The sequence below is a fragment of the Podarcis cretensis genome, assembly GCF_951804945.1.
Source record: "Podarcis cretensis genome assembly, chromosome: 5".
NCBI classification, from domain to species: domain Eukaryota; kingdom Metazoa; phylum Chordata; class Lepidosauria; order Squamata; family Lacertidae; genus Podarcis; species Podarcis cretensis.
Window position 1 is genome coordinate 23,684,300 of NC_137174.1, and position 15,506 is coordinate 23,699,805.

Sequence of the window (15,506 nt, forward strand, 5' to 3'; positions counted from 1 at the left end):
CATCAAGCTATCCTTGAATCAGGTGGAATCAGTGTTTATATGGGATGCTATGTAACTCATCAATGTGCTGTCAAATGAAATGAGGCTGTTTTCTGCACATACTGTCTGAATACCCTTCTGTGAACATGCCGGGTCATGTAATAACTTGTGACTTAGTAGAGGTTTGTGGGTTTCGTTTTTTGTGTGGATTTCAGGGAATTGTTAGTGCTCAATAACTTCATTTAAAGTTAGCTGTATTAGAGCAGTAGAATGCAAGCTTATTCTGCAGCTTTGAAATATATAACCGCAGCATGTGTATCTATTCAAACTTAACAGTAGATTTACACAAGTGTCAACTACAGAACTGCAAGATGGACCATCCACAATGAGCATGTTGAGCCTTTCGATGGAGAGATTGAATTTAGAAATATTACGCGTGGGACCTGCAATAAAGATGTGGCATGGAGGGCTCCTGTTCAGGGTTCCAGCCGGCCGACCCAACCAACCAACCAGCCAGCCAACCAGCCAGCCATGCCCTTTTCCTGGATATTCCATTCCATTCTCCTCTGGGTTTCCATTCCCCACCCCAATAGACAGTTATGTGCCCACTGAGCACACTCAGTTCCTTGTGGGCGTGTCCTAAAATTTTTGCCAGCTTTGGGGTTCCCATAAGCCTGATTCCTCCCTGTTGTGTGCCAATGGTCCAAGGTCATTCAGAACCTGAACACTGGAAATAGAATGTCCTTCAAGTGAATCTAATTCCTCCTAGGAAATATTATTCCACATTCTTATTGTGCCTCCACTGAAGCCAAGAGTGTACTACTGCTATATATGGCTGGGTTTGTGTGAAGTGAACTGGGAAAAGGCAGCATTTCTCCAGGGCATCTTCACATCACCGTAGGAAGTCACACATGCAGACTGACTGCACAGTCTGGTCTGGTCCCCCCACCCTTCTGACTGATGGTGATATGTAGTAGACATAGTCCCCAATGTAGACTGGGGGTCTTGAGTTTTAATTCCTCGATCATTCCTAAAGGTTACTGGATGGCCTAACCAGTCTCTCTCTCACCACTTGACTTATCCTACAAAGTACCGTATTTTTCGCACATAGGACGCACCGGACAATAGGACGCACCTTGTTTTAGAGGGGGGAGAACAAGAAAAAAAAATCTCCCCCTCTCTGCCCAGCACCCCTTCAGCGAAGTGGCAGGAGGCGCTGCGCAGAGAGGGGGAGAATTTTCCCCCTCTTGTTTTCCTGCTCTAAAACAAGGTGCCGTTTAAGGTGCGTTCAGGCGGCTACCTTGGAAGCCTGGAGAGCGACAGGGGTCAGTGTGCACCGACCCCTCTCGCTCTCCAGGCTTCAGGTTCCTTTTGACCTGCTCTTTGGGGCTGGCAGGGGGAAGCCCACCACCAGCCCCAAAGAGCAGGTCAGGGAGCAGCGGAAAGGCGCAGCTGAGAGGCTGCTGCCACAGTCGCGCATCACCTCTCCACCTGGGAGAGGGTCACGGGGCTATGGCTTCTTTAGCCTCGCACACGCTCTCCCAGCTGGAGAGGTGACGTGTGGCTATAGAGGCTCCTGCCATAGCCGCGCATCACCTCTCCAGCCGGGAGAGGGTCATGGGGGGCTTCCTTTGCTCCGCGCGCGTTCTCCTAGCTGGAGAGGTGATGCGCGACTATAGAGGCTCCTGCCATAGCCGCGCATCACCTCTCCAGCCGGGAGAGGGTCGTGGGGGGCTTCTTTTGCCCCGCGCGCGCTCTCCCGGCTGGAGAGGTGACGCGCGGCAATAGAGGCTCCTGCCATAGCCGCGCGTCACCTTTCCAGCTGGGCGAGGGTCGCGGGGCTATGGCGTCTTCACTCCATAGGATGCACACACATTTCCCCTTCACTTTTGAAGGGGGAAAAGTGTGTCCTATAGAGCGAAAAATACGGTAGTTGTTGCAAAGATAAAAATGAGGGCAGTCTATGAATGCTGTCCCAAGCTCCTTGGAGATCGGACAAGAGAAAATATACAAGTCTTTCTCTCTTTGGGGTGGATCGCTGGAGGAACCCAGAAAAGCTGGAATGGCCTTTGCGTGTTGCATGGATTGGAAATGCCAAAACACCAGCCCATGTTTCTAGGTAGAGTGGTACCTTGTTTCTCGAACTTAATCCATTCTGGCAGTCCATTTGACGCCCGAAACTGTTTGAAAACCAAGGCATGGCTTCAGATTGGCTGCAGGAGCTTCCTGCACTCAAGCAGAAGCTTCATCAGATGTTTGGCTTCCGAAAACCATTCACAAACCGGAACACTTAGTTCACGGTTTGTGGCATTTGGGAGCCGATTTGTTCAATAACTAAGCCGTTCAAGTACCAAGGTACCACTGTACAACGTTTCACTTGAAGAACTCAAGTTTGCTGCAGTGAATGTATGTACACACGCAGAGCAAGTTAAAAGCCTTGTGGAAGATCATGAGAGCTTTTCTGAGTTTCCCATGGAAGATTCACCCCTGGAGACTAACAAAAGCTTGGCGGGAGGTCACTGGAGTATACGGGGGAAGGGTTGTCCCTCCCCCTCCATATGTACTGCATGGCAGTTGCATTCACAAGTTAGTGTCATGTCTAACTTACCCCAATGCATAGCTAAAAGTGAAATAACTTTCTCCCATACTGTCAGAATTTAGAAGCCCCCTTTGCTCCTGGACTTCCTCAGGTGAGCTGTCTTCGTGGAGCTACTGATACAATATGAAGTGGCAATACGTCCCAAACTTTTTATAATGTGAGCATTATATTATATTATATACCTAAAGTTACTATTTTAGTGATATTTTATTTTTATAACATAGTGTAGATTTATGGCAAATCTAAGGTGTATTTATAGTGTCTTTGTTTAGACTGAACTATATGTTTTATGCTTTAAGGCCTACGAGTCGTTCTGATAGGTAATATCAAAGTGAACTGTAGCCCAGCTATGATGAATCCAGAAAACAGTTTAAAATCTGTAGTCAATAAAAAAGTATATGAAAGAAAAGACGTGTGGCTTTCATTTTGTACATGTGCTGTCGGGAACAAGCCAGCAATAAATTGCAAGGTGGAAGTGCAGTTAACTCTTTATTAGAAGAAACAAGATCCACTCAGGAGTTCCAAGCCTAATGTTCTTGATGGGTCTTGCCTCTGTGAGGCAATGCGGAGCTTGAAGGTCTCACAGCTGCCTAAGTCTCCTCCTTTCCTGGGCCTTTCCCAAGCAATCTGAGACTATGCTGGCATGCTGCCTTTGCTCATCCCTCTTCATACCTCTCTTGGTCCTGGGACACCAGGGGGGGTGGAGCCTGTCACAGCGGGAAGGGGAGATACCCAGGCTTATTCATCAGTCTGACTCATCTCTGCCTCTTGTTCTCCCTCCTTTCCTGCTTCCACCTCTGCTTCCGATTCTGGGCTTCTCTCTGCCACAGACTCTCCCTGCTCACCACACCCTGTTACCTCTTCTGCTTCCACCACCTCCATCTCCCAGGCATTCTCCCTTTGACCACTGACTGTCATCCTACCACCAATCCCCAGGCTCTGAGCCTTCTTCCCTTGGGGGTTGCCCAGCTGATGCCTCCCACCATTCCTCTGGGTCCAACCAGTCCATGACACTTGCCCCTTGCCACTAAGTGACCACAGTCTGTTCAAACAAGTATGAGCCCCAGCAATTTCCCCTCTCTCCTTCTGGAAATCAAATACCACCAGATGACAGGCTTCAGGGAATCGGCTTCCTCCCCCTGGGGCAGTAGATAAGCAGAACAAAGGAAAAGGAGTCTTCTTACCAGTTAGAAACTTTAATAATCACAGCGAGAAAACAAAGAACCTTTCTCCTGGGAATGGCGGTGCTCCCAGTTAAGAATCCTACCCCCTATTAATCCACATCACTCCCACATCTTGTAATCTGAGCTTGTACCCTCTGCGCATTGTGTGCGTTCTGTTCTGCCACTTTCTCAGCTCTTCTTGACCTTGTGGAGAGCGGATGAGTGCTTTCCAGAGACAGGGAATCTTTAACTCTCTCTCTCCCAGTGCTTCTTCTCCTAGCTGATCCCCATCCAGTACTTCTCAGCTTCTGCCTTCTTAACTATGCCTCTCTGCAAACCACCATTCCCAATGTATACTGTCCTCCTGCTCCTGAGAAGATTCAGGATCCGGAGCAGGAGCAGGGGGAGGAGGAGGCTCCCACCATTCTTCCTCAGTGCAACCCTTCTCCGCACGGTCCCTGACACCAGAGCTGGGCATCAGGAGCTGTCCTTTGTTACATCTCAGAGTGGGAGGCTCACCATAGTTACGGTGAATGACACAACAGTAGGCAGTGAATGACACAACAGACACAACTTAGGCAGCAGCAGCAGGCTTTTCCATAGTGTCCAGCAGAGAAAAGAAAGTGTCCACAACTGTTTCTGTCCTGAAACAGCCTTTCCCCCTATTTGTTCTGGACCCTCCCGGCAAGGGCTGCAACGTGGTCCAGCAATGCCAAAGAATGCACTGGTGACTCTCAGATATGGAGCCTACAGAAGCTGCAGCGTCGTTGAACATAGGACCTTCCGTCTGCAGGGCTTACAAGGTTTGTGACGTAGCCTGCCAGACATGTCCCATGCTGAAGGAAAATGGGGTGGGAATGATGATGATGATAATAACAATAATAACAATAATAATACTTTATTATTTATACCCCACCCATCTGGCTGGATTTCTCCAGCCACTCTAGGTGGCTCCCAACAGAATATTAGAAGCACAATAAAACATCAGACCTTAAAAACTACCCTAAACAGGACTGCCTTCAGATGTCTTCTAAAAATCTGGTAGTTGTTTATTTCCTTGACATCTGATGGGAGGGCGTTCCACAGGGAGGGCACCACTACCGAGAAGGCCCTCTGCTTGGTTCCCTGTAGCTTTACTTCTTGAAGTGAGGGAACCGCCAGAAGGCCCTCAGAGCTGAACCTCAGTGCTCAGGGTAAAAGATGGGGGTGGAGACACTCCTTCAGGTATACAGGACCGAGGCCATTTAGGGCTTTAAAGGTCAGCACCAACACTTTGAATTGTGCTCGGAAACATACTGGGAACCAATATAGGTCTTTCAGGACTGGTGTTATATGGTCTCAGCAGCCACTCCCATTGACCAGTCTAGCTGCCGCATTCTGGATTAGTTGTAGTTTCCGGGTCCCCTTCAAAGGTAGCCCCACATAGAGCACATTGCAGTAAATCTGGTTACAGGGAACCAGGCAGAGGGCCTGCTCAGTAGTGGCACTCACCCTGTGGAACGTCCTCCCATCTGATGTCAAGGAAATGAACAACTATCCAACTTTTAGAAGACATCTGAAGGCAGCCCTGTTTAGGGAAGTTTTTATTGTTTGAAGTTTCATTCTGTTTTTAATGTTCTGTTGAAAGTCACCCAGAGTGGCTGGGGAAACCCAGCCAGATGGGCAGGGTAGAAATATTTATTATTATTATTATTATTATTATTATTATTATTATTATTATTTCTTTATTTTCTTTATTAAATTTCTATACTGCCCTTCATCCGAAGATCACAGGGCAGTTTACAATATAAAAACACAACTCTGCAATTCTATGATTTTGACTTTCATTTTGCTTTTGTTGTTATTAAACCAAGGGTACCCTTCTTTTCTATAGCCGGACTTTTTCCTGTTTCACATCCTCCTCTAGCTAAGGGCAAATGAGCTTAGTTGGCAACCCAAGCTACATTTGTGAAGGGAGAGAAGAGAAATTTCCATAGTACGGGGAGGGGCTGCCATATTTCAAAAAGTGAAAATCCAGACACAGCAGTTTTTGAGTTTTGTTTTTTGTTTTTGCAAAATCTGAAAAAAAACAAGTTTTTGCCAGAGTTGTTGCATTTTTAAAACGAAATTCACCAAATTCTACACTTCCAACATGGGTTGCCATACATCTGGATTTTTCTGGACATTACAATGATTCCTGCCTAGATACTGCTTCCAACAGCCAAATCCCGGATATGTCCTGGAAATTCTCGATGTATGGCAACCGTAGACTAAAAAGCAAAAGAAGGCCATCTTTAAAACAAGCATACGTGATTCCTGTACATTTGCAGGCAGGGCAAATTTGAAAAGCAGTCATATCTCCTGAACTAACACCATCCTAACAGTGCAATGCTATGCATGTCTACTCAGAAAGAAATCCTATTGAGTTCAGTGGGGCTGACACCCAGGTAAGTGGGCAAAGGACTGCAGTGAGAAAATAGATTATTAGAAATAAAAAGGTTGTGGCCACTTGGAGGCTCATTATTGGTTATTATGGTGTGATGCCACAACAAGTAAGTTACTCTCGACTTTTGAGTTCAATCAACCTCCCATTGTTCTTAATCATACCAAATCCATCTGTTGATTCAATGACTTTAGATCCTTTTCACTTAAAAACAAGAAAAGAAATCCCCTATAAGTCAAAGCCAGGCTTACTTCAGAAAGGCCTTTACACTTAATTCCCAGGCATGAGAACAAGGAGCAGAACAACAGAGTGTCACCAGAATATTGATGGCATCTCACTCCACATTCCCCAATGACCTTAACCAGAGGATTCATATGGGTGTTTAGAAGCATGGGAGATAAGATAGAACCTTACAGGACTCTACAGCACAACTGCCATGGAATCAAGTAATCTCGCCTCCAAAGGAGCCCTATAAACAGAAGCAGAACCAGCTTATCACTGTTCCTACTCCCACTCTCAATCTATAAATCCAGTGAGATACCATGGTTGATGGGATCCACTGCTTTAGTGAAACATCAGTTGGAATCAACAGGGAGGAATTCAACTTTCTCAGACCCACCAAGTGTCCCTGTTTTCCAGGGACAGTCCCGGATACACAGAAGCAGCCCCTGTTTCTGATTTGACTCTGTAATGTCCCACTTTTCCTTAGGATGTCCCCATTTTCACTGTAGAAATATTGGAGGGTATGGAGTTATCCAGCCCTAGAGACATCTGAAGGCAGCAGCCCTGTATAGGGAATTTTTTTTAATGTTTATTTTTTTTCCTTATGTTTTTATATTTGTTGGATATAAATATGATCAACCCAGTCAGATGGGTGGGGTATGAATAGTAAAATTGTTGTTTTTGAATAAGACACCCCTATTTTAATCAGAGAAATGTCGGAGGCTATGCTTTCTCCCACAAGAGGTCAACAGGGTGATGAAGGCTTCTTCAGTGCCAAACCTGGGCCTAAACCCAGTTTTGAAATAAGTGCTTGTGAGAATGCTTGTAAAGGGATATGAAGTCTGCTGCAATCCATTATCTTATTCTAGGGCAACCATATTCCTTGCGCCTGCATGTTCATTTTGTCAAATGCCGTTCTCCATAACATTCTGGTGCCCACCTACCAAGGTACACTTGTACCTTGGAAATTGAACAGCCTAATTCTTGAACGTTTTGGCTCCTGAACGATCGAAACCTGAAGTGATTGTTCCAGTTTTTGAACTTTTTTTGGAAGCCGAACATCCAATGGGGCTTCCACAGCTTCCGATTGGCTGCAGGAGTTTCCTGCAGCCAATCAGAAGCCGCGCTTTGGTTTTCAAATGTTTTGGAAGTCGAACGGACTCCCAGAACAGATTCCATTCGACTTCCAAAGTAAGCAAACCTCTTTCTGTGAGAAGGTCCTGATATGCCACAGTTTCTCCCTCTCTCAAAATGTTTTACATGATGTATAATTGGATTAGCTAAAATGTCTGAAGTAACTTTCACTCCTTAAACCATCTTTTTTGCCTTATGTCAAACCCTCGTACCCTACCCTTGACTCTGAAACCATGTTTGTTGCTTTCCTGCTACAGACCCAGAGAACACATGACGAAACTTCAGCGTCCGACTCGGTATTGCCCCTCCTATTTTTAAACCGTATTAATGCATATTCCTCCCAAATGAATGCACAATATTATTCTTAGCTGTCTTGATATAAATCTTAAGTGTCTTTAAGAAATTCAGCTGCTTACTCGGATGACGCACCCCTTAAAGTAACAAGAAGTACTACAAACCAGCAGTATTCTCCATTTCTTATCTGAATCTGGTTGTCAATAGCATTGTATTTTAGCAACATTACCTACCTACTGCCTTTCTGTAGCTGTGCTGAAAGCCGATGGACACCAAGTAATCCTTGAAGAAATACCAGATTGGAATGAAGTGCAGCTCATAGTAAATGGAGAGACTGTGTTTCAGTGCAACATTAATGATCTGGATTTTGGTGGGTACAATATAAATTTGTTTTCTGTTTTGCTTTTTAAAAACATTTCTAAGAAATGTAAAAAATGATAGAAGAAATACAGCTGGCTCCTTCCATTCTTTAGTAGGGGTCATAGATTTTGATTCTAACTATGGGAGCTGCTTGCCAAAAGCCCCTAGCCCCAACTCCATTGCTGATCCCTTCTCCCACAACTAGGCAACCCCTCGTCACTTCACCTACCCTGTTGCCTCTCCCCCCCAGCTTGCCCCCAAACAGCTAGATATATGGAAGAAATGTTTGTGAATTAAAAGAAAATGGTACCCAAAGGGGGGGGGCAGATAAGATCCTGCAAGCTTACGACTACTGGTGGATATTGAACCTGCAGAGAGAAAACTATTATTCAGGCTGACTTTGCGAGTTATTGTTCAGAGTCTGTTTGAGATGGGCCAGCTGAAAACAGCACATACACAAAAGAAAAATGGAGGGCAGGAGATGAAATTGACCTGGATGTTTGTGTACCCTTGTGTGAGAGCCCTTCCTGCCTCCAGAGCAACACATCCTCAGCCTCCCACAAATATTAGATACAACAATCAAATATAGTATGCAGTGCCCAGGTTTGGGCTGGTGGAAGAAGAAGAAGAAGAAGAAGAAGAAGAAGAAGAAGAAGAAGAAGAAGAAGAAGAAGAAGAAGAAGAATTCATTATTTGTACCCCGCCCATCTGGCTGGGTTTCCCCAGCCACTCTGGGCAGCTCCCAACAGAATATTAGAAGCACAATAAAACATCAAACATTAAAAACTTCCCTAAACAGGGCTGTCTTGAGATGTCTTCTAAAAGTCAGAGAGTTGTTCATTTCCTTGACATCTGATGGGAGGGCATTCCACAGGGCGGGCACCACTACCGAGAAGGCCCTCTGCCTGGTTCCCTGTAACCTCACTTCTCTCAGGGAGGGAACTGCCAGAAGGCCCTCAGAGCGGGACCTCAGTGTCCGGGCTGAATGATGGGGGTGGAGACGCTCCTTTAGGTAAACTGGGCTGAGGAATTCTAGCGTTATATGGTACAGTAGGGGGAAATCAACACACACACACACACACCAAGAGGCTTGAATAGCATTGCAAAACTTTTCCAGGCTGCCTGAAGCCATGAACAGGAGTGTCATTTTTAAGAGGTGGGGGGGAAACCTCCAATGACCTATTTATGTTTTAACATTGTCCATCTCTCTCTCTCTCAGGAGGCGACGGCCTGTTGGACCCACTTTGCCAAGAAGCTAGACATGCAGTGTTAAACGCTTACTGAGTAAGAGGCCCAGTGTGTGCTCTTGACAGCAAATCTCACATCAAATAAATAAGACTCTTTCCTTGCATCGCCCATTACGTTGTTAACCCTGTCTTTCAAAAGGGTTCTATTGAGTCCTATTTTTTCACCACCAGTGTGGCTAAAAGCATCCAGGTGGAAGAGGCAGTTTAACTGGCCACAGAGATTTGATCTCAGGGCTGGTATTGGCTTGATAGGCAGTGTGAGATGACAGTTCTGTTTCTTTTGGATCATGTGCAATCAAGATGTGCAAACAATAATGAAGATATAAGGCCACCATCCTCAGATGACTACATTTGGAGAGATACGTTTGGGTAGCGGCTAGTCTTGCATCTACCCATGATCTGCAACTCCTCAGACTGTAGACTTTGTATGATGTCTTCTAGATATATCAAATTACAAGGCAGTCCTGCTTTAAATGTGTCGTGTGGATCTGACCTGCATCTTACAGTTCTTCCGAAGACCTCAGCGCCGTCCACCATGACCTGTTCCCAACTGAGACTGAAAGGAACCAGTGGTGGCACCCAGCAAACTAAGTGGGGATCTGAATCTCAGTTGCTTAGATGCTCAATACTCTATCCGCTACACAAGCTTTCTTTTGCGATGCATCCCATCGTTTATGAGATGTATTTGCATCCTCAAATGACTCTCCCATGCAAAACCTGGACTGCAGCAGCCCATTGTTCACTCCAGTGAGAAATGTAATCTCCAGAAGATACAAAGTTGTCCTCAAATGTACCAGGAGCAGTGTTAATTAAATTGCTTTACAGCCTTTTTGTCTTGACTAATTGCCTCATTAGGACACATTTCTCATCCCCCAAATGGATCTGAAGTATTCTTCCTCATTGAAGAAAATGTATCATTAAGTGCTTTTGCCCTGCGCTCCTGTCAGTCCTCAGAACTGTTTGCCGTCGGGGGGAAGCATACTTAGATCTTTGCCAGCTGTGCAGCAATGGTGCTGCAATCAGCAGTCGAGTGGCATTAATGGCAGAACCCCACAATTACTCCAACTATTTCCCTTTTCCGAGCGAGACCCTTACATACAATTTGTGCAATATCTTCCATCCTTTTCCTAATTTCACAAACAGCTAGCCTCCTTCAGAGGCAGCAGTGGAAAGGGGTGTGACAGGCATCCAAATGTTTGGCCGGAGAGCGTTACACAAGACTGCATTGCGATCCCTTGCCTGTTTCTTGGTAAACTACTTGGCAATGCATTCAGCTGAGTTTTATCCAGAACAGGCGCATTGAAATTAATGGCCAGGACTAACCTGGGTTAGAGAGAAGGCAGAATTGTTTGACACCTATTTTGCCTCCGTCTTCACCCAAAAGGAAAGTAGTGCCCAACATGGAGATAACAGCATCAATGATGCAAGGATCAATGATGCAGCTCAAGATAGGAGAGGTGGAAAGGAAACACATAGCTGCTTTAAATGATTTCCAGTCTCCAGGGCCTGATGAGCTGCACCCAAGGGTACTAAAGGAGTTTGTGGATGTAATCTCAGAGCCTCTATAATCTTTTGAGGAGCAGGTGAGGTGTTCTAAGCACAATTTAAGGATATTGACAAGCTCAGATGTGTGCAGAGGGCAAGCTAGATGAGTAAGGGTCTGGAAGCCAAGCTTTATGAGGAACGGTTAAGGAAGTGGGTATATTTAGCCTAGAAAAGAGGAGACCGATAGGAGATATGATTGCCATCTTCAAATATCTCAAGGGCTGTCACATGGAAGACGGAGCAAGCTTGCTTTCTCCTGCTCTGCAGGGTAGGACCCAAATAAATGGCATCAAGTTACAAGACAGTTGGTTCTGATTAAACATCAGGGATAATTTTCTGATGGTAAGAGCTATTCGACAGTGGAACGGACTGCTTCAGAAGGTGGTGGACTCTCCTTCACTGGAGATTTTTAAGCAGACATCTGTCATGGGTGCTTTAGTTGTAATTCCTGCCTTGCAGGGGGCTGGACCAGATGACTCTCTGGGACCTTTCCAACTCTACAATTCTACGATTAATTTCATCAAATCTACTCTGAATAAACATTAGTTGATGAATGTCAGTAAACCCTATACATGTTTTCTCAAAAATAAGTCCCGTTGAGTTTAATGGAAGGCTTAGCTAGAATTGTCACCTAAGCATACTGTTCTTTTTGCTGAATTGAGAGACCCCTTTCCAACTAAAAACAAGAAACACACAAGACATTGCTCTTTTCTGCATACATTTTATTTTCACTCATTCATGGTGTCTTAGGCGCAAAAGCCACAATGCAAAATAATAAGCAAGCCAGTGAATCATAACGTTTCTGAAAATACTAGAAGAGACACACTAACACAGAGTGATTTTCTGGGAGAAAAATAGGTTACATAGGAAAAACCTCCTCATACTTGTCAGCCGATTTGAGGTAAATGACACTTGTAAATTATGAAATATACACCAAGTGATGTAAAGATAGAGATCTCTGTAATGGGAAGTAAGTAACCTAAGATTTCAAAACATGTAATTTCTCTAGAAAAATTAAGAGTTTTGCTGCTGTTACGGATATATAAAGACAATGGCTCACTAGTTTTGGTAAATGAATGAAACTAGCTTTGTTTTGAGTTTGCCAGAAGTATGAACAGTTTTGTTAACATGTTCTAATTAGTTCATCTTCTCTTTCACCAGTGGCAACAGTAATCAACTTTTTGGAAAAAATAAAATAGAACAGATTTCTTTAAAAACCTGTACCCAAACAGACTAGTTCCTTTCACTGTATTAAATTCTACAGACTTCAAGTCAAAATATAGAGAAGACAGAGGAAGAGAGAAATACAGGAAAGAAGATCTGCAAGATGCCAGCATTTTTGTGAATGGGATGCTAATACCAATTCCCAGGGGATAAGCTGTCAAAAAACAACCATAAAGAAAACAGACATTATATTCCACTGCTTATTTTTCACATTCTTGGATAGAATTTATTTTTTAAAATATAATGCTACAGTCCGCAAACAGCAATGAAAATGGAAGCCTGCCATTTCCTACTTTTTATGTCTATGTTAATTCTGTTCTCTAAATTTGTGCGTTCCCAGCCACAAGAGCATTTATCACTCAAAAGGAGACAGAAAATATTTCAAGTTATACCGAGATGGCCTTCCTTGTAAAAGCAGAGCAAAATATATAGACCTATTATTATTTAGACAGCATCCTTTAAAATTCTTGTTTATAAAAAAGCTCAAAATGCTGTGCCTTGGGGCTACTTACAACACAACCCTAAGTATGTTCACTGAGAAGTTATATTGTGCTCAACGCTGCTCAGTTCCATGTAACTGTGCACAGGATCACAGCCTAGCTAGTTAACTAATGCCATTTAGAGTTAAATAATGCAGAGCAAAATTCCAATATATTTTAGATCCTGTGAGAGTAAAACAAACCAGAACTGTAACCCTTGTTTAGAAAGCTCAGCTGTTATGCCTACCCACTGCATTGATAATTTCAACTATTCTGCAGTGTACAGAGCTTCAAGAATGCCCAGAGTTGATCAGAAACAGCCAGTTAGTGCCAGATCTGCTCAGTTTTCCCCCAGTAACTTATTCAAAACATACCTTGTGATTTTTAAACAACAAAGGAGACGTCCCTATTGTGGGGTAAATCCGGAAGGAGCAGCAGGGATCTCAACATGAACTATAATGGCGTCTGCAATTGCCCCACCAACTTTGAAGGGCAATGATCACATTTTTTGACACAAGAAATATGTCAAACTCCAGTGTAAGCACAGCAGCAGCTCTTGTTGGGGTTCCTACATGATCTCACTAACTCCCCCCAGCACTTAACAGGGAGAGGAAACAGTACCATGTGTTTCGTGTCCCAGTTCTGGGGTCTAAATGGAAAGCAAGCCTGCTAAATTGTTTGCTGTATTCAGACATGTGAGAATTCAACAAAGAATGGTTGGGGGCAGGGTGGGGTAGAATCTGTATGAAAAACGTTGCTCATTTGAACTGTATGAGACCATTTATACAGCCTGCAGTAAAAGAGAAATTAGTATCTGATGTAAGGAAATCCCATTAAAATATGCACACCAGTTTTCTTGAATATTCCCAAACTTAAAGCAAAATAATTGTTTCTTCCATCTCCCTAACAAGAGGTAGCTGTGATGTAATCAACAGAACCACATTGACCGGATGAGAATTAAGAGGAACCCTTAGCATTTATGACATACACACAGTGGTTTAGAAGAGGCAAGCTTTAAAATAGGTCTTTGAAAAAGCCAACCTCAAAAAAAATCCCAAGAAGTCTTTCCCTGCTGAATTTTATTTCATGTAATGGTCATGGCCTTCCCTAAATACATACATACTATACTACATACGGAGATAATGGGCCACAACGTTACAATCAAAACATCTTTCCTTCAAATGCCTCCAGGTTGAAAGCTGTGTCCAAAAACCTTCTGAGTGACACGAGATGCGTGTTTTTGTTACCAGTTGCTGGAGCGGCAGCTGGTTCACGGCCGACATACCTTGAAGCAGAAGAGACAAGGAGGCAAATGATAGAAATGAGATGTGACGTTTTTTGAAGCAGAGACACACTGATAATAAACACCTCTTACATTAGTCACCTCTTATATTAGATACTTTCTATAGACCGTTACTTATATGTATAGGATTCTAGTTACTATTTGCCACGGGCTAGGCTTACTTGCTTAGGCTATCCACATATTATGTGGGTAAAAACTATTTCAGCCAACCTGTACTGTGAAGCTTCATAAATTCCATTGTGAGTGACTCCTCAAACTGTTGTCCATGTGCAAGATGCTTGCTTTATTGAAACTTCACTGGTACTCTCCTACTTAAATCCTTTCTCTGATTTCTGTTTCCCTCCAAGATCCTGCACAAACTTCCCCTCATCATCAGTTGTTGCCTTGTCTCTCTCCATTCTTATGTTCCCTCTCTGTGATTTTATCTAGCTCGACCAGCCTTAGCTGTCCAAAAGTCTCCCACTTCCTGAATACTGTGTCCATTTCCCCAGGCTGTTCAGTATGCTGGGGCCTGCCTCTGTGCAACCACCTCCCTTATTTCAAAACACCTTTTCTGGGTGTCCCGTCCCCCCCAATCCATATGCCTTACAGTAACTAAGTGTGCATAATTGTAATGATATTCTTTCTCTGCGTACCCTTGTTTCCATCCCCCCCTTCCTTTGTTTCAGATTGCAAGTCCTGAGGCTCTGAAGGGGCCTATCATACTTGCTCTTTTAAAGTCAGGCAGTAGAAATAAATAAATTGGTAGACGGGCGATTCAAGCAGACTCACATACATAGTTTGAGTGCAACACCTCAAGGTTCTATAGGAAGTTCACATACCACACTTTTCCGTGTATAAGATTATGTGGTTTTTTTTCTTTAAAACTCATGCTAAAAAGTGGGGTTGTCTTATACATGGGTAGTGCATAGGGTGGGCATTTGATTGGTTGCTGCTACAGCTGTCAGTGGCTATTGTGTGTGTTTTTGGTTGCTGCGTCAATGTCTGATGCAGTTGGGCAGGCGATTGGCAGGTTCTGCTGGCGATGGGACAGTTTTCGAATATTGGTTTTTGTGTGTTGTGTATTGTTATTTTTCAATTTTTTTCGTGTTGTTATTGTTGTGTGGAAAATACTAATAAAATTTATTTATAAAACAAAAGAACAAAATCCACTTCACTTTTTGGTTTTTGTCTTATTATGTGTGTAAATTTCACTAATTCTAAGTATTCTGAAAGCTTACATAACCAGTCTCCCCTAGTGGGTAACTGATTCCCTTTCCAATACTTAGCTACCAGGATTCTTGCTGCAGACGTTGTGTATAAGAAAAATTTAGTTTTGTCTTTTGGAATATCATCATTTAAAATTCCTAAAAGAAATGCCTCTGGCCTTTTACTATATGATATTCTTAATATGTTCTTTATTTCTTCATGGGAAGTGGACTTTGCAATGCGTGTGGGTGAGTGATTTTCGACAAGCCCCCCTAAAAACAGCTCAATAACCCTAGTTAACCCCCCCCCCAAAAAAACTAAATAACTCTGGGTAATCCTCCGCAAAA

At 43.7% G+C, this 15,506-nt stretch overlaps 2 protein-coding genes across 4 annotated transcripts in view; one reads left to right on the forward strand and one right to left on the reverse strand.

Annotated features, from left to right (window-relative positions):
• Positions 1-4,296: 4,296 nt before the first annotated feature.
• Positions 4,297-10,247, forward strand: LOC307216699 (UPF0728 protein C10orf53 homolog). Its single transcript, XM_079977196.1, has 3 exons — positions 4,297-4,544; positions 8,064-8,183; positions 9,393-10,247. Exons 1-3 carry the CDS (start codon positions 4,451-4,453, stop codon positions 9,455-9,457), a joined length of 279 nt encoding a protein of 92 aa, XP_079833322.1. The 5' UTR covers positions 4,297-4,450; the 3' UTR covers positions 9,458-10,247.
• A 1,423-nt stretch (positions 10,248-11,670) lies between these two features.
• The window catches only part of OGDHL (oxoglutarate dehydrogenase L), a 65,424-nt gene continuing 61,588 nt past the window's right edge, over positions 11,671-15,506 (reverse strand). For all 3 annotated transcript variants that reach the window (XM_079975606.1, XM_079975607.1, XM_079975605.1), the window contains exon 23: positions 11,671-13,953. In XM_079975606.1, the coding sequence (XP_079831732.1) occupies positions 13,830-13,953 (124 nt within the window). In that variant the 3' untranslated portion in view covers positions 11,671-13,829. The remainder of the gene's footprint in view (positions 13,954-15,506) is intronic.